General features: G+C 44.6%; 1 protein-coding gene across 2 annotated transcripts in view; it reads right to left on the bottom strand.

Moving 5' to 3' along the window:
- Positions 1 to 19,938, bottom strand: part of LOC147111113 (FYVE, RhoGEF and PH domain-containing protein 3-like) — a 316,038-nt gene that overhangs the window by 117,921 nt on the left and 178,179 nt on the right. For both annotated transcript variants that reach the window (XM_086001673.1, XM_086001672.1), the window contains exons 3-4: positions 7,079 to 7,268; positions 4,054 to 4,648 (exon numbers count right to left, since the gene is read on the bottom strand). In XM_086001673.1, coding sequence (XP_085857799.1) covers positions 4,054 to 4,648; positions 7,079 to 7,268 — 785 coding nt within the window. The remainder of the gene's footprint in view (positions 1 to 4,053; positions 4,649 to 7,078; positions 7,269 to 19,938) is intronic.

Here is a 19,938-nt window from a genome sequence, read left to right as displayed (position 1 = left end):
TGCACCTCAATTGTAGTTAGCAATCGCTTGTGTGGAACATTATCAAATACCTTTTATTATCCACCACTTCAGTGGCTATCATACAACTCAATTAGATTAGACATTGGCCCTGAAATTGCAGTGTCTTCGACAGCGTACTCTCCGAGCACAGCGTTGTATTCCCACTGAAAGGCCCCGCAAGTTCCGGATTTCCGCACGTGTGAAATCTGGAACTTGCGATCTGTCAAGGTATGCCTCGACAGATCATCTGAACTGCCTGAAAATTGAGTATTGCTGGCACAGAGAGTTGGGCTATTTGCCCAGTGACTGGCCAGCAATTGCCCATGTAAGTCTTATGGTTGATGCAAGGAGAAAGCTAAGCCTTAAATTAAATATTTACATAGCCAAAATTATCCACATACACTTTATTAAATGAGTTTATGCAAATATTGGCCAGTTTTAATAATGTGTGAAATTATCAAAATATTAAATTTTTATTGAGCTAGGTGGAATGAAAGTAATTATGATTAAAATTAAAATTCTGTTAATTGCATCATTTTTACATTTAGGAATTCCATTGCATATCATTAGTGGATTCCCTCCGTAAATGATTGCAATAGAATTCTTCTTTATCATTGGAGGACCAGGCCCACGTGATCCCAAGTACGCTTCCGAACCATCTGCGTCCCTGGGATCCGGGATCCGTGGGCCATTACGCTGCCCTCTTGAGTCCAGAGACCGCAACTCTTCGCAGCCTGGGTGTCAGGAAGTACTTTCGGAATTGTTTTGGAGATTGGAGGAGTATTTGGAGGTACACCTCCGACCGCAATTTCTAGGCCATTATTTAATCGGCTTATGTAGAATCATAAAGCCATTTGGCCCATCTTGCCTGTGCCAGCTCTTTGGTAGAGCTGTCCAACTAGTCCCAATCTCTCACTCTTGTCCCATAGCCCTGCAAATTTTTTCCCTTCAAGTATTTAACCAATTCCATTTTGAAAGTTACTATTGAATCTGCTTCCGCCATGCTTTCAGGCAGTGCAGTCCAGATCACAACAACTTGTGTAAAGAAATGTTTGCTCATGTCACCTCTAGTTCGTTTGCCAATCACCTTAAGATTTCTAACACTTCAATCAAATCTCCTCTTAACCTTCTCTGCTTCAAGGGCAACAATCCAAGTTTCTCCAGTCTCCCCACATAACTGAAGTCCCTTATCCCTGGTACCATTCCAGTCAATGTCTTCTGCACCCTCTCTAAGGCTTTGACGACCTTCCTAAAGTGTGGTGCCCAGAATTAAACCAATGTTTTATAAAAGTTTAGCATAACTTTTGTACTCTTTGCCTCTATTTATAAAGCCATGGATCCTGTATGCCTTAACAGCCTTCTCAACTTGTTCTTCGACCGTCAAAGATTTGTGTACAACTCTCGATTCCTGCACCCACTTTAAAATTGTATCATTTATTTTATACTGCCTCTCCTCATTCTTCCTACCAAAATGTATCACATCATTAAATTTCATCTGCCATGTGTCTGCCATTTCACCAGTCTATGTTCTCCTGAAGTCTGTTATTATCCTCCTCATTATTTACTACATTTCAGAGTTTTGGATCATCTGCAAACTTTGAAATTCCTGCATACCAAATCCAGGCCATTAATGGGCCAGTAATTCCGGTCCCAACACGTGAGTACGGACGGTGTACTCACGTGTGGGCCCGTTGGAAGTGCCGGATTCCAGCATGCACAGCGCATGCGCGGGAAACCGGCATTTCCTCTCCATTGAACTAAGGGGTTAAGAAGTCCAACGCGTGCGTGCAGGATTCTGCGCGCACGCGTTGAACTTCCTTCGTTTAGACAGGTTTGTGCGTGTGCAAGGGACTGAACATTTTGGAAATGAAAAAAGGAGGCGTAAGCAGTGGATTCTTGAAGGTAAGTGGTCTAATATTTAAAATGATTACATTTTTTCCACAGCTTCATTGTTTTTAAGGACATTACAGTAAGGTAAGTTTATTTTTAGACCCGAATTCGTGAAAAAAAAATGTTCAAAAATTTTATTAATTGTTTTAAATAGTTTTTTAAAGTTAATTATAGTTTATTTAATTATTGGGATTTTTTTTAAAATTTTAATTAAAGTTAAAGTAGTCTTTTGGGCGCCCGTACTTTTCATGAGTTTGACAGTCTTTACTATCAAACTCATGAATGAGTTTCCCCTCCCCTGATTGGCTGCAGAGTGCTCACCTGATCCCAGCCGGCACATCGCACTAACTACGCCGCTGGATCAGGTAAGCACATCGCGCCAACATCGGAACCGGGCCTGTGACAGGAAATGCAAGCAGGACCGGGCTTCAGATGTCAGCGCGCAGGGTGAGTGCAGATCGGGGGTTTGCACGCGCGGCAAGCACCCGATCCTAATTTCTGGCCCATTATATCAAAAAGAGCAAGTTCTCGCTTATCCTGTCCCTGATGATGGATTCTAGTACTTTTTCCCACTATTGATTTTAAACCTGTAGTTAGTTGATTAGTTCTAACTAATGCATCTCAAATTTTTTCATCTATTTATTTTAACAATCTCAGATAGAAACCATCTGGACCTGGAGGTCTGTCTGACTTCAATCCAATTATTTTACCTATTACAGATTTTTTTCTATCTATATGAATGCCTCAAAGTGTCTCCCCTTCAATAATCTTTAGGAATTCCTGTACATCTGGTATTGTATCCTCCTGTTCCACTATGAATGCAGAAACAAAATATTCATTAAGCACATCCGCCACGTCCGTATTCTTTACTAATGTCATATCAAAATTTGATTTAAATGGGCACGTGTCCTCATTTACCATTCTCTTTGATCCTGATGTGCTTATAAAAAGCTTTGCAATTATCCATTATACAATCTACAAGGTTTTTCATACTCCCTCTGTCCTAATTTTTTGGTCTCTTCATTGCTTTCTACAATCTTGTCAATCCTCATCCTTATCACTATTCTTTTCTCTTAGATAAGGCATCTCCTTTTGTTTAACATTAGTCCTAACCACTCATGAACCATGGCTGCATCACGATAGAAGTTTTATTTTTTGCCTTCCAGGGGTTATGTGCTTGTTAGTTGACCATGATTATGCCACCCTTGCATCTCACTAGGTAGGTACAGGAAACTCTCGATTTACCGGCACCTAAATAACCGGAAACTTCTGTTATCCGGCAAAATTCAGGAGTAGGTTCAGGTAAGTTTTACTTCATATTAGTGGCTGTTCCTGAATCTGTGGCCGTGTAACTGGGGTTCCTGCACCTGTTGCTATGCAACAGGGACGCCTGGATCTGTGGCCGGGGTTCCTGCACCTGTTGCCATGCAACAGGGACGCCTGGATCTGTGGCCGTGTACGGGGCTCTCGTACCTTTTACTATACCTCTCTATAATCTGGACTTTTTGATAAACCGGCACCACGCCAGTGCCAGATAAAAAAGGGTTTCCTGTACATGGTGGTGTTGTTGGATGGGACATGTCATACTGGGTAGGTCCCAGCATCAGTGTTATCCCCATGACTGAATAGCCTCTGCAGCAGTCGTTGTTCAAATACGCTCAGATTAATGAAGAATGGTCAATTGGGATGCAGTTGGGGATATGATGGTGCTCTAGTATCTTGCCAAATACAGAAGAGAAACGTTAAAGGAAGAAAACTGAAGGGGGGAGTGGAGGAAAAAATGATGAGGTTACATTTTCTCACTATACAGGCTTTTTCCAAACCTCGGTATTTGTTCCCTACCCAGGTTTAAGTTAACAGTTGTTAAACACAAAACAAATATTCAGGGATGTTTAAATCATCAACTCCAGGAAATTAATCAGAATATTGCTGTATTATTTTCTTATAATATCTATAATGACTGCTTAATACTAATTTGACTACAAATTGTATTTTTCTCAGTTTTTTGTGACTCCAGACCAAGATTGCATGAAAGAAAACATGGGTTTGAATATTACATTCCAAACTACACATGAAAGGCACACGATTTAGTAAGATATGTTCAACATAATCAGCTACATTCTGTACCCACATTTGATAAAATCTCTGAAAATAACACCTTACCTTGGTTGTTTCTGGCTGTTCACTCTTTGGCACTTCTGCTGGTTCATTTTCTTCACTGCTGCCCTCATCCATATCACTATCATCTTCTTCCTGGGTGGAGTCTCTTTTTTGTTGTATTTCAGAAGCTGCTCCAGGCTTTATCTCCATATCATTTTCATTCTCTACAGAACTGACATTTTTTTTCTCCTCCATGACTTCTTCACTGGGAAAAACCTCACCTTCGCCACTACATGAGGGGCTATCAATCCCACTGTCTCTGTTGGGTATTTTACCATTTCCATTTTGCTCTAGAGTTGATTCTACAATTTCAGCCGCAGCACTGGCCTCTTGAGTCCTGGTAATGCCCGTACAGTCACTGTCTTTTATATCACTTTCCGTCAATTCTTTCATCGTAATGTTGTCCTCATTTGAATGTTCCATCACTTCCATGCTGATTTCAGTTTCATTCGAATCAGCTTTTTCTGTTGTACCCGCAGCCGAGCTTGCTGGCTCCAAGTCGCCATCAGATGCTGCACACTCCGAGGAGTCCTGAGATGGCTCCATTTTAAGGGATAATATTAGCTGATTTCTTTTAGTGATCTCTGGGCTCAGTTGCCTAAAGTAACACATTGACATTTCACATAGATGCAAATAATTTGAACAGATTCTATTAAATCTAATACAAAAGGCAAAATACTGTGGATGCTGAAAATCTGAAATATAAACAGAAAATGCTGGAAATAGTCAGCAGGCCAGGCAGCATCCGTGGAGAGAAATCTCTCGCCACAGATACTGCCTTTCCTGCTGAGTCTTTCCAACATTTTCTGTTTATATTTCTATCAAATCTATATTTGTAGTATTTCCTTTTTTATTGTTACAATATATACATCATCAATTTTGCCTACCTTCATGACTTACAAGAGGCAAAAGTATGCAGGAGAGACAATAGTTTTTCTATCAAATAAGTGGTGTCGTTCAACATTATCGGTTCATCTGGCCAACAGCAACAGTTTCTGAGGACATGACTAGCTCTAACATTATCCATGGATTGAGAAGAGATAAAACTCTGGGCAGTTAATTTCTAATTTCTACACATCATTTCAAGAAAGAGAGCCTGGATTCAGCCACCATTTTATCCAAATGGCAACATGTGATTATCTCATTCTCCAATAACAATCTGGCTTGAATAAAAGACTTGGAGGGCGAAATTTGGTTAGGCCCTGTTTGGGGGTGGTAACCGAATTATCGCCGGAGATTTAGCGCCCGGCACGGAAGAACTGCCCCCGCCGCTAAATTTGGCTTACCGCCCCGGCGGGAAAGCGGACGCTATCTTGGGCGCTCCACTTCCTCTCGGGGCAGTGTCAGGGGCGCAAAGCGTGGTAGCACCAGAGTGCTACGCGGCTGCTCCGTGTACCGCTGACATGTTTCAGTGCCCCTCCGCTTCCGTTAAAGGGGAGGGATGCTTCAAGCTCTGCAGGGCCTCTGATGGCCCACATTAGCCCACCAGGGCGGCGTGGTGCCGTGGCTGCAGCCCGGCACCGAGACGTGGTGCCAGGCTGCGTGATGGCGGCCACGGACCATGCCAAGGGCCGCCATGGAGGGCCAACCTGGAGGTTGGCCAAGAAAAAAAATGGCGGTGCGTGTCGCGGCCGCACCGCCTTTTAATTATCACCCTGTGAGCGGAGGCCAGCCTGCTTTGCGACCCGTGAGGCTGGCGCTGACGTCGCCCGCGGAAGCCTCGCAGGGTGCAACCAAATTTCTGCCACGGGGTACTAAGGGGTCACAGCACACGGCGATGATGTCATCGCCAAGTGGCCCAGGGCGCTATTGGCGAGTGCCTCAGTAGCGCCCCGCCGAATTTTTCAGGAGGCACGCGCCCCTGCCCGGGTGATAAGCCCTTTACGCCCCCCGGAGGCACTAACGGCAGGCGCAAAAGAGTCGAATTTCGCGGCTTTAGTATCTTTATGTACCAAATCAATGTTCTGGTTACTGGGTGGTTATGTCTTTAAAAAAATGCAAGCATTCGTTTTCAAGAATTTAAAATACAGGAAACTCTCTGGTATCCGACACCGACGGGACCGGGATGATGCCGGTTGATTAAAAATTCCGGATGACGGAGAGGGTTATCTACCGAGGCTATTTTTAACAAAGAGTCAGACTCCTGTTATTGAGGTGTTCGGACTTCCGACAGCGCCAAGAAGCCAAGTAGTGGCAGTTTGGAGAACTACCCCCACTGACTAACTCAGCCATCGCAGGAGACTCAGACTCGGCAACATTTCCGGTTATTGAGGTGTTTTCGGAGTATGAATTTTTGCCAGTTAATAGAGAATTCCGGATATTTAGGTGCCATTTAAATGAGAGTTTCCTGTAATTGAGTGCATTCAACATAAGGAAACAAAAATAATACTTGAAGCCCAATAATATTATCTTGAAGAATCAGTCCAAGAGACTCATTTATTTACATAGCTATATAGAATAAAGGGAAAACATTTTGCATTTATTTCAGTGGTTCTGGAAAAACCTCAAAATTAGCCTTATTTTAATGTGTGTAGCTAAAAGCTGATTCAATTTCGAATGGTGAAAATATTTGCATTAATTGAAGGAAACATTGCTTTCTTTCCACAATAGATGGTGCAAGTTCACTATTTGGTTTGTGAATGTGAATAATTTTATTTATAATTTTTGCAGAAAACTGTAAGTCAATATTTTAGTAAATTATTTAGAGTGCCCATTTTTCAATGAAACAGGCAACAAATTTACAAATGTTGCCATTTTAAGTCCTCAGAAAACCCTTTCAACTGTTTCCAACATGAGTTTAATTGGATTACAAGATTTAAATAAGTATTTCACGGTGCGTGCTTATACAACACAGCACTGGTGGTACCGAGCTACAGTCCCACCCTCTGTGATCTCACCGACTGCCGCAAGCGATGGAAAAAAAAAACACACCGGCTCTGGCGCACATCATCCAAGATGGTTCAATAGCATTTTTAAAAACTCAGCAAAATAGGACTTATAAAACAAGTAGGTAGACAGAATGGCTTACCTGACGCTTTCAAATTTCTCAATAAGTGAGGAGACACAAGACAACACTGTTGTTTCTTTGCTCTCAGCCTTTGAATAGGAGCTCTTTGTTAGCTTAGGGTCAGCCGGTAAAGGCCTTGACGGAGCTGGAGGAATCAGCTGAAATGGTTCTTCTTGACACAGGGTTTGAAGATGGACAGGCTTAGGAGGTACTAATATAAAAATATGGACAATTATTTAATGTCGAAGCTCCTCTTTACTATTCAACTTCACAAATCACTTCTCGTCAAGAGCAGACCAGCAACAAGTTTCCATCTGTCACACCCCAGGTTTCTGCTTTATGTTGCAAGATCCCGAAACATACTCTGAAAGCAGCCTATAGGTTTCTAACTGTACGTCTGGTAAAATATTCCTCTACTATACTCCATTTCTAACCTGTCATTTAGAGACATACCGTACCACGTCCAACATTTGAAAGTTGGACTTGTGCTTCCTTGTTGCTAGAACAGGAAGTACTGAAAAACGATAAAAAAAATGTGGTTTTGTAACTAAGTTATGGTACTGCAGTGCCCAAGGCAAAAAAAGGCAACTAGTCAAACAATTTGCATTATTTAATTAGTTATATTCATGGCAGTGAAAGAAAATAGATAATTATTTTATTTTGCATTAATAAATTACTACACAGTGGGATGTTTGTTAAAGCACCGTTCCTATTTCTGCTATAAAGCAACTAGTGTACTTCACACATGTCTTTCTGTGGGCATGTTCAGCTCCTCCACAGCTTCCTTCCTCTTTCTGGTTCTGATGTCTCTTCTCATAGAAATACTATACTGAATTCAAAGTTAAAACTTATAATCATTGCCTCCAGTAAAATACTTGTCAATCTGTAAAAATTACAAAAAAAGCAAAACACCAGCTCAAGTATTTTGCTATTTCATGTTGCTCATGTGTTCTGCATATAAACCAGTCTCAACAGTTTTACGTAAGCAGTAACCCATAGCAACGCATTTACAATTTGAGGTGTTGTTAAAATTGGGCTATGCAGTGATAAGATGAAGGCGATTGTACCTTAAAGCAGTACCATGCAAGGTTTATAAACCTATTTTGAATGCATCACAAGCCACATCAGCTGGTATTGGTGAGGGAGCTTGGTGATAATGCTTTAAAAATGTAATTGTTTTGTGACTCTGTTATTCAATTGAATAATTTCAACTAATATTTTCACTTTGTTTTATTTAAATCACACCTTGTAAACCAGATATTCAATTTTGATCAACAAATAAACAAATTTAAGACTTTAAAATGACACACTATGGGGAGGGGGCGGTGGAGAGAGAGAGAATAAAGAGGAGCAATTTAGAAACAACAGGAGAGATCATCAAATGTCAAAGCAATGGATGACAGGAGCTTTGTGGCCAAAGCTAAGCATGCTGGATTATAAATTAGTTGTGTGTAATATTTAGGTCTGTTGAAAGGTTTACAAAGCTTCTATGCCTATCCATGCTACAAAACATATTGACCAGTAGCAAAATATAATCAGAAAAGTCTCAATTCTTAACATATAATCCAACTATCATATGCAAATGTATACCTCACATAACAGGGGAAGGCCACCTGAGAATTCTAATGTATGGAAAATTACATTTCTATTCAATACAATCTAGTCTACAACTGGATCCATGTGATCTGCAAGCTTTGTCTAAATGTCAGATTGTACTTTGTTTAATTATTGTCCTGAAATACAAATATTTCATACCATGCAAAGCTAGTACAATGTAGTAAACTGTTAAAATTCAAATTGAATAGGTAAATGAAACCATCAAGATAATATTATTACAATGGACACCATGTGTGAAATTTGTTCCCATGGTCAATGCTCCTGGATCAAATTTCCAACATCAGTATCCACTGACTGAACAAGACCAACTAAACATGTATGATTTGATAGCTTAGCTTTAGCCCAAAACTCAAAAGTTTAGAATATCAATCCACACAAATTGCCAAATGAATAGGGGCAGTATTAAAGACTAAAGGGTTAAACAACTTTGGTAATTGTGGGATAGACATTGCTATTTACAAGTATCTATTGAGTGCCAACTTGAAATGTAATACAATAGCCAATAATGTGATCTTTGGTTTCCTTAGTACTGTTGCACATTGACCACTGGATCCCACATTATGGAACACTGACCTACACTGTGTACAATTAGCTAACCCAGAAACATCTGAGGCACTCGGAATCTGCATATCGGCCTTGTGCTGGGCTCCTTAAGGCATCAATTGTGATACAAATTAGGGAAGATCCCCACAATGCGAGTGGAGTGCCTGAAGAGAGAGTTTCATAGGCTAAGTCCCATGTAAAGCAAATGTGGTGAGGGAGGCCTCTGCCTTCAGTTGGGTCCATTTTAAAAGGTACAATGTGGTTTTTGGTGTATGTTTGCAAGTCACCATTTCTCTGCTACATTGCTCTTGTTTGACAAAAGGTAGAGAAATTTCTTCAAATATTTCTGACAGCTTCTTAAAATTGTGCTACAACTGTCATTTGTGCCCATATCCTAGCGAATTGTGTTTGTGGGTCAAATTGAAAGTAGCTCTAGCGATCACCCTGGGAATAACGCTCCATTTTCAGGTTCTCGAAGGAAAGGATTAAGGATGCATAGCTGACAGGTGTGTTTGCACCTTGGACATTTCATTTGAACCCATCCTTACACTCACCACCACCACCACTACCGCTGCCGCCCTCCACCGCCCAAACCCCAGCATTTACTCCAGCTGTCTGGCCAGCCTCCGATAGTCTGGCTGTATACACACCAGTGGCAATGCAAGGATGAGACTAAGTGGAGTGGCTAAGGTGGAAATGCACTCCTCAGTCATGCCTCCCCAATTCTCCTCCTCCTCCAAGTCCTGAAGGTGGAGTGACTTTCTCAGAGATAGCCATAGATCCTCTCAAACCCTACAACAAGCAGCATGACCCTGAGCAGGCATACCTAAAAATAACGCGCCAACTTGGGGAAGCTGCAACATAGGACTGCATGCATGCAAAAAAGCAGAAGCAGCATGCTATAGACAGGGCTAAGCGATCCCACAATCAACGGATCAGATCAAAGCTCTGCAGTCCTGCCACATCTAGTCGTGAATGGTGGTGGACCATTAAACTAATGAGAGGAGGAGGCTCCATGAATATCTCCATCCTCAATGATGGTGGAGCCCAGCACTTGAGTGCAAAAGACGAGGCTGAAGCGTTTGCAATCATCTTCAGCCAGAAGTGCCGAGTGGATGATCCATCTCGGCCTCCTCCTGAGGCCCCCACCATCACAGAAGCCAGTCTCCAGCAAATTCGATTCACTCCACGTGATATCAAGAAACAGCTGAGTGCACTGGATACAGCAAACATTATGGGCCCTGACAACATCCCAACTATTGTGTTGAAGACTTGTGCTCCAGAACTAGCCCCGCCTCTAGCCAAGCTGTTCCAGTACAACTACAACACTGGCATCTATCCGACAATGTGGTAAACTGCCCAGGTATGTCCTGTCCACAAAAAGCAGGTCAAATTCAATCCGGCCAATTACCGCCCCATCAGTCTACTCTCAATCATCAGCAAAGTGATGGGAAGTGTCGTCGACAGTGCTATCAAGCGGCACTTACTCACCAATAACTTGCTCACTGATGCCCATTTTTGGTTCCGTCAAGACCACTCAGCTCCCGGCCTCATTACAGCCTTGGTCCAAACATGGACAAAGGAGCTGAATTCCAGAGGGGAAGTGAGAGTGACTGCCCTCAAGATCAAGGCAGCATTTGACCGAGTGTGGCCCTAGTAAAACTGAAGTCAAGGAGCCCTAGTAAAACTGAAGTCAATGGGAATCGGGGGGAAACTCTGGACTGGCTGGAGTCATACCTAGCACAAGGTTGAAGGTCAATCCTCACAACTCCAGGATATCGCTGCAGAAGTTCCTCAGGGCAGTGTCCTAGGCCCAACCATCTTCAGCTGCTTAATCAATAACCTTCCCTCCCACATAAGGTCAGAAATGGGGATGTTCGCTGATGACTGCACAGTGTTCCGTGCCATTCACAACTCCTCAGATAATGAAGCAGTCCATGCCCGCATGCAACAAGACCTGGACAACGTTCAGGCTTGGGCTGATAAGTGGCAGGTAACATTCACGCCACACAAGTGCCAGGCAATGACTATCTCCAACAAGCGAGAGTCTAACCACTGCCCCTTGACTTTCAATGGCATCATCATCGCTGAATCCCCCAACATCCTGGGGGGTCACCATTGACCAGAAACTTAACTGGACCAGCTACATAAATACTGTGGCAACAAGAGCAGGTCAGAGGCTAGGTATTCTGCGGCAAGTGTCTCACCTCCTGACTCCCCAAAGCCTTTCCACCATCTACAAGGTACAAGTAAGGAGCGTGATGGAATACTCTCCACCTGCCTGGATGAGTGCAGCTCCAACAACACTCAAGAAGCTGGACACCATCCAGGACAAAGCAGCCTACTTGACTGGCACCCCATCCACCACCTTAAACATTCACTCGCTCCACCACCGGCATACCGTGGCTGCAGTGTGTACCATCTATAAGATGCAATGCAGCAACTCGCCAAGGCTTCTTCGGCAGCACCTCCCAAACCTCTTCCACCTAGAAGGACAAGGGCAGCAGGCGCATGGGAACACCACCACCTCCAAGTTCCCCTCCAAGTCACACACCATCCTGGCTTAGAAGTATATCGCCGATCCTTCATCGTCGCTGGGTCAAAATCCTGGAACTCCCTGCCTAACAGCACTGTGGGAGTACCTTCACACACAGACTGCAGCGGTTCAAGCGGTGGCTCACCACCACCTTCTCAAGTGCATTTAGGGATGGGCAATAAATGCTGGCCTTGCCAGCTACGCCCACATCCTATAAACAAATGAAAACATTTTTTTTTATGTATTCATCCCCCATTTTCAACAAGTATCCAGAGATTCATGAAGCCCTTTAACCAAAGTGGAACTGGTGAAAAGCTAGGTAATGTGGTAAAAGTTACAGAGGTGACACCAATTTTGACACATATGTAGACCTGTAACAAGCAGCAGCTTATTTTCAAATGGAATCTAGAATTCCAATGAAACCTGGTCATGCTTTTTTGTAAGTTTAGTGTTTACAGCTGAACAAAGAGGAGGGACCAGAACATATATTTAACTGCCAATGGTGTTAAAGGGCAGGACAGGGGGGTGGGAGAAAGTGCTGTGATGTCAGAGGGATGGACAAAATGTAGGTAAAAATGACAGGAAATTGTTGCTTTGCACTCAACTATACTGTTAATCAGATAACAAAATACGTTCATAATGGAAATTCACCGTATTTACAATATTGCAGATTTGATATTTCTAATGGGAACATTATAACCAAATCCCCAAAATATTTAACCCTAAGCAATTATGTATACTACGGTTTTAATTTTGCTTCTAAAATGAAATATATTTTAATATTTTCGTTTAACACTTTGGCCTAGAAATTGGATAAACCCCAAAAACGGGCGGGGGCATAGCGCAGCGCTAGGTGCCCGCACCCGTTCAAAGTGGTGCAGGCAGCACATAAAATGTGTGTTGCCTGCTCATTATAATGATTACTGTGCTGATCTCAGGGCTGAACGCGTTGCTGATTGGCCATGGGCTCAACAGGAGGGCCAATATTGGGTGCAGTCTACTGGCCAATAAAGTTTGGCCCAGGCTGTCTGCACTACTTAAAGGGGAGGTGTTTTGTTGCAGAAGCACCTCATTGTCATTCTGAACAGAGCCGTGGCCCAACAGCTAAGGGAAAGGGCAAGGAGATTTTCCGATGTGGCACTGGAGGCCTTGGTCCTGGGATTACAAAGACACTGTGAGGGCCTCTACCCACAGAGGGGCAGGAAGCTTTCAAGGCTGAACACCAGAAGGCTGTGGGAGGATATCGCTCAAGTCATCACTGTAACAAGTGTTGTCCCCAGGACCTGAATCCAATGCCGCAAGAATTTTAATGACCTTACACAAGTGGTCAAGGTGAGTGAATGCATCTTCAAGTGCCATATCCCACCATTGGCACCACAAGCATCATACACATTGCTCAATACACCACACCTCCAATACTCAACTACCAACAACCTCTACCCATCACCACTCATACCTCACATCCATAGCTTCACTTCACCCTCACACACTTATCACTGCTGCAAGACTCACACCCACATCTAACACCTTGCACACACTGCCAGCTATTCAACCATGGTGGGCACATCACCCAAACATATTACACCACACTCACTGACACACTTCCCTTTCTTTTGCAGGCAAAGGTGGCACAGAACCACCAGGAGGCACCAGCAGACGGGTGGAGTGCAAGCCAGACTTCAGAAACTCAGAGCTGGAGGAAGCAGTTCTCAGAATAACTGGAGTGTCATTCCCAGAATCTGTAGCGAGCGGGGAAGTGGAAATCATTGCTGATGATGACGGTATGCTCATACCTAATCCTTCATCTCGCAACCCACTTCCCCCTCATCCCACAATCTCTTCTCACTTACAAGCTGCTGATGGTGTATGCATGGATATCTTGCTTTCCCCCCTCCCCCCACCACAACCAGACCCTTGTGCATTTCTCCTTTCAGATGTCCAAGAACTGCCAGCAGCCTAGCCGGTCCCTGAAGTGATGGAGGATGACAGTGATGGAGAAGAACACAACACAATGGCGCTGCATCTGACACTCGCAGACACCAGCTCAAAAAATGACACTGCGCAGGCTTTAGTGGGTAGTATAGAGGGCGGAACTGCACGTGGTGAGTCACCGGGCACAAGTGGGCTGCAGCCAGGCCAGCTCCCTGGAGGGCGAGTTTACACACGAGTTCTGCTGCACAGGACTCAAGACGATGACCTCAATGGGGCGGTCTTCAGAAGAAGGGTGATGGACATGCACACAAAAAAGCTTGGTGCAATGGCAAACCTGCCAGAGAGTATCTCATCAGTATCAAGGAGCATGGAGGAGTCCGGCTCCAACATGGCATGGGGCTTTGCGCAGAGCTTGGAGCCCATGGTTTCCAGGATGGAAATGATGGGCAACTCCATGAGAGGCCTTGTGGACCCAGCCATGATGCTGCATGTGATGGGCGATGTCGCAGCTTCCACTGCAGCACAGGTGGAAGCGACCCCACATTTCAGTGCTGCAGTGGAAGCTCAGACTGCTGCCATCATGGCTGGGTTTACAAGTGTGGGAAGGAGCTTGCAGGGTCTCACAGTAGTCCAGCAATCTGTCTCCCAACAGATAGCTAGGAATGCTGAGGGGCCGGCCTGGGGTAGAAGTAGTGGCTCAGTGGAGCAAGAACCTGCTGTCGTCTCTCAGGATGAGAGCATTCCTACTCCCACTACTGCCCTCCGTCAGTGCCCTTGCTGCTGCCCGTCATAGAAACATAGAAGATAGGAGCAGGAGTAGGCCAATCAGCCCTTCGAGCCTGCTCCGCCATTCAATGAGATCATGGCTGATCATCCAAATTCAGTACCCTGTCCCTGCCTTCTCCCCATATCCCTTGATCCCTTTAGCCTCAAGAAATATATCCAACTCTTTTGTGAATATATTTAATGAACCGGCCTCCACCGCCCTCTGTAGCAGAGAATTCCACAGGTTCACCACGCTCTGGGTGAAGAAATTCCTCCTCATTTCAGTCCTAAATGGCTTATCCCTTATCCTTAGACTATGACCCCTGGTTCTGGACTCCCCGGCCATCCGAAACATCCTTCCTGCATCTAGTCTGTCCAGACCTGACAGAATTTTATAGGTTTCGATGAGATCCCCTCTCAATCTTCTAAACTCCAGTGAGTATAAGCCCAATCGACACAATCTCTCCTCATACGTCATTCCTGCCATCCCAGGTATCAGCCTGGTGAATCTTCGCTGCACTCCCTCCATGGAAAGAACATCCTTCCTCAGGTAAGGTGACCAAAACTGCACACAATACTCAAGGTGCGGTCTCACCAAGGCCCTGTACAACTGTAGCAAGACATCCTTGTTCCTGTACTCGAACCCTCTTGCTACGAAGGCCAGCATACCATTTGCCTTCTTAACCGCCTGCTGCACCTGCATGCTTACCTTCAGCGACTGGTGCACAATAACACCCAGGTCTCTTTGCACTTCCCCTTCTCCCAATCTATTGCCATTCAAATAATAATCTGCCTTCCTGTTTTTGCCACCAAAGTGGATAACCTCACATTTATCCACATTATAGTGCATTTGCCATGTTTCTGCCCAATCACCCAACCTGTCCAAATCGTACTGGAGTTTCACGACATCCTCCTCACAGCTTACCCTCCCACCCAGCTTTGTGTCGTCTGCAAATTTGGAGATATTACATCCAATTCCCTTGTCCAGATCATTAATATATATTGGGAACAGCTGGGGTCCTAGGACCGATCCTTGCGGTACCCCACTAGTCACTGCCTGCCACTCGGAAAACGATCCGTTTATTCCAACTCTTTGCTTTCTGTCCGCCAACCAGTTCTCTATCCAAGTCAATACCTTGCCCCCAATCCCATGTGCCTTAATTTTGCACGCTAATCTCTTATGTGGGACCTTATCGAAAGCCTTCTGAAAGTCCAAATACACCACATCCACTGGTTCTCCCTTATCTATTTTACCAGTTACATCCTCAAAAAATTCCAGTAGATTAGTCAAGCATGATTTACCTTTTGTAAATCCATGTTGACTTTGTCCGATCCTGTCACTGCTTTCCAAGTGCTCTGCTATTACATCTTTTATAATAGACTCCAGCATTTTCCCCACTACCGATGTCAGGCTTACCGGACTATCATTCCCCGCTTTTTCTCTACCACCTTTTTTGAATAGTGGGGTAACATTAGCTACCCTCCAATCCATGGGTACCGTTCCAGAGTCTATCGAGTTCTGGAAGATGACCAGCAATGCATCTACTATCTCTAGGGCCACTTCCTTAAGTACCCTGGGATGTAGACCATCAGGCCCTGGGGATTTATCAGCCTTCAGTCCCATCAATTTTCCTAACACCATTTCCCTACAAATACTGATTTCTTTCAGTTCCTCCCTTTCATCAGACCCTATGTTCTCTGACATCTCTGGGAGGTTATTTGTGTCCTCCTTTGTGAAGACAGAACCAAAGTATGTATTTAGTTGGTCTGCCATTTCCTTGTTTTCCATTATAAATTCCCCTGATTCTGACTGTAAGGGACCTACGCTTGACTTCACCAATCTTTTTCTCTTCACATATCTATAAAAGCTTTTACAGTCAGTTTTTATGTTCCCTGAAAGCTTACTCTCATCATCTATTTTCCCTTTCTTAATTAATCCCTTTGTCCTCCTTTGTTGACTCCTAAACTGCTCCCAATCCTCAGGATTATTGCTTTTTCTAGCCAATTTGTATGTCCTCTCCTTGGATCTTATGCTATCCCTAATTTCCCTTGTTAGCCACGGTTGAGTCACCTTTTTTGTTTTATTTTTATGCCAAACTGGGATGAACAAATTCTGTTGCTCATCCATTCGGTATTTGAATGTTTGCCATTGCCTATCCACTGTCAACCCTTTGAGTGCCATTCCCCAATCAATCCTACCCAACTCGCTCCTCAGACCATCGTAGTTTCCTTTATTTAAATTGAGGACCCTAGTCTCCGAGTCAACTACTTCATTCTCCATCTTAATGAAGAATTCGATCATATTATGATCGCTCCGACCTAAGGGGCCTCGTACAAGATGCTAATTAATCCTTTCTCGTTACATAATACCCAGTCTAAGATGGCCTGATCTCTGGTTGGTTCCTTGACATATTGGTCCAGGAAACCATCCCGTAAACACTCCAGGAATTCCTCCTCCACGGTATTGTTACTAATTTGGTTGGCCCAATCTATATGTAGATTAAAGTCACCCATGATGACTGCTGTGCCCTTATTGCACGCTTCTTTAATTTCCCTTTTAATGCCATCCCCAACCTCGGCCTTACTGTTTGGAGGTCTATATACCACTCCCACTAATGTTTTTTTCCCCTTAGTATTTCTCAATTCTACCCATACAGATTCCACGTCATCAGAGCTAATATCCTTCATTACAATTGTATTAATCCCTTCTTTAACCAGTAATGCTACCCCACCTCCCTTTCCTTTTTGCCTATCTTTCCTGAATATCGAATACCCCTGGATGTTGAGTTCCGAGTCTTGGCCATCCTTGAGCCACGTTTCCGTAATCCCAACCAAATCATATCCGTTTACCTCTATTTGCGCAGCAAATTCATCCACCTTATTACAAATGCTCCTCGCATTAAGACACGAAGCCTTCAGGCTTGTTTTTTTAAAGCTCTTAGACCTATTAGAATTATTATTTACTGTGGCCACGTTTGATTTAAACCGTTGATTTCTCTGACTGCCACTTTTTTTCTCCTTCCTATCTTTTGCTTTTATCCCTGTTTTCCTTTCCTCTGTCTCCATGCTCAGGTTCCCAACCCCCTGCCATTTTAGTTTAAACCCCCCCGAACAGCACTAGCAAACACTCCCCCTAGGACATCGGTCCCGGCCCTGCCCAGGTGCAAATCGTCCCGTTTGTACTGGTCCCACCTCTCCCAGAACCGGTTCCAACGTCCAAGGAATTTGAATCCCTCCTCCTTGCACCATTCCTCTAGCCACGTATTCATTTGAAATATCCTCCTATTTCTACTCTGACTAGCACGTGGCACTGGTAGCAATCCTGAGATTACTACCTTTGAGGTCCTATTTTTTAATTTACCTCCTAACTCCCTATATTCTGCTTTTAGGACCTCCAGCCAGCCCAGACTGCTGCTGGCCATGCCAAGGTGGTGCAGTCTACAGCCGGGCATGCTAGGCCCAGAGCTGCTCGAGGTCGTCCTGCAAGGCATCTGCAGTCTCCCCCACTGAAAGTCAGCAGCCTTCCACCAGGCATACTGCAGCCACTGGGGGAGCACTTTGTAGGAGCACGATTAGGAAAAGGTACACAAAAGACAGGCACTAAGAGAATGCACAAGGGCGATTAGCGATGTACCCTCTGTGGCGAGCAATGGTTAAAGTCCCATGCAGGCTGCTCACCAATTTCTCCATTGTAAATACCACGCATTTGCGGAAATTTAAAGGGACCGTGCACTAAAAGAAACAGGCCACGCAGAACAAAGCACAGCTTGCAGGGAACATTGGTGATTAGTTGACTTTGTTCTTTTGATTTGCATTTGATAAATTTATAAATATGTTTGGAATGTGTATTTTGTGGTGGCTCTTATTTCAGCTTTGTGCCCAGGAGGACGCTGTGATGTGCCAGGACAGAGGGATAGCAAGATGGGGAAGTGGTGAGCAATGGGGATCTGGGGTTTCAGTCACTGGAACCGGAGTCTGATGAGGCGCTCATGGGCAGCCCGTCCGAAACGGGGAGCTGCTGACTGACCCATCCCGTCCCGTCCCTTCCTCTTCCTGAGGTGGTTCCAGAACCCGTGGTAGCAAGGGCTGTGCCTACATGATGGCAAAGTTGTGGAGCATGCAGCAGACCACCACAAAATGGGGCATCCGCTCCGGCGAGTACTGGAGGGCTCCTCCAGAGTGGTCAAAGCAGCAAAACCGTTGGTCTGCTCAATGACGTTCCTCGTAGTAGCATGGCTGTCATTCTAGGAGTGCTGGCTGTAGTGTATGTACCTTTAAGAGGAACTGTGTTTTTGAAGCCCCTGTATACTGTAGTACCAGTAGTGACCACTCGGGTATATAAGCCTGTGTAGCGTCTTGTATTGTTAGTTCACCTCCAGACTTTGTTCAGTAAACACTTGTTAAATCAACTCCTGCATTCCGTGTCTCCATTAACACACGGATCTAACAGTGGCGACGAGTTAGAAATGAACTTACCTGCAATTCGGCAGCACCTCAAGGGGATCGATTCCTCAGATGAAGGTCGAAGCCAGAAGCAAGGAAAAAAAAATAATAATAACTCGAAAACAAGGGCCAGGCTTGGTCTCCAGTCTGTGGTTTCCCCAGCTAAACAGGCTGGTGGCAGGTAGTGCACTGATCCTTCCTGGGCTGCGGCAGGCTAGAGCTCGATCAGGTGGCTCTGCAACGGGGCCGGGCAGCGAGTTGGGAAGCAGAATCAAAGAGAGAGAGCGAGGGTGGAGCACTCACGGCGTGACCGGTGCTGCAAAGCAGGTCGGCGTTCGGACCGAGCAGAGGGAGGGGAAAGTCCCAGAGGGTCCGCTCCACGACGGGAACGGTTCTCCAAGTAACGGAGAAACTATTGAAGCGATATATAAAAAAAAAATAGAAATACCGCGAAAAGCTGCAGGTCGCAACAGGAACCGTGGAGAACAGCGTTGGCAGCAGCGGCAGCGGCAGGAAAGCGCGGGAGGTGCCATCTTAACTCGGCGGGGAAGAAAGAAAAGCGCGGGAAGCGCCATTTTAGATTTTCAAGATGCCGAAGACTGGCAATATTACTGCTTTCGATAGTGATATAGAAGATTGGACCACATACGTGGAAAGAGTGGAGGTATGTTGCAAGGCGAATGAAGTAGCGGATGATAAAAAGGCATCAGTACTTCTAAATCTGATGGGCGCAAGGACATACGGGCTGTTACGAAACTTGATCACTCCAGCCAAACCGATGGACAAGAATTTTAAGGAGATTGTTGATACCTTACAGGAGCACTTAAACCTAACACCGCTGCTGATAGCGGAATGATTCAAATTCTTCAGGAGGAATCAGCACAAGAATGAAAGTAACGCTGATTACCTCACCGAATTACGAAAGCTGTCAAAGCACTGCCAATTCGGGGCAGGACTGGCAGATTCTCTACGAGACAAATTCGTCTGCGGTCTCCTAAGCGAAGGAACACAGAAAAGACTACTTTCTGAGAAAGATTTGACACTG

Source organism: Somniosus microcephalus, chromosome 11 (assembly GCF_052327205.1).
Source record: "Somniosus microcephalus isolate GS21.2 chromosome 11, FLI_Smic_1.0, whole genome shotgun sequence".
Taxonomy (NCBI): Eukaryota; Metazoa; Chordata; class Chondrichthyes; order Squaliformes; family Somniosidae; genus Somniosus; species Somniosus microcephalus.
Note: the sequence above shows the minus strand (reverse complement) of the source record. Positions and strands in the feature narration are given on the sequence as shown.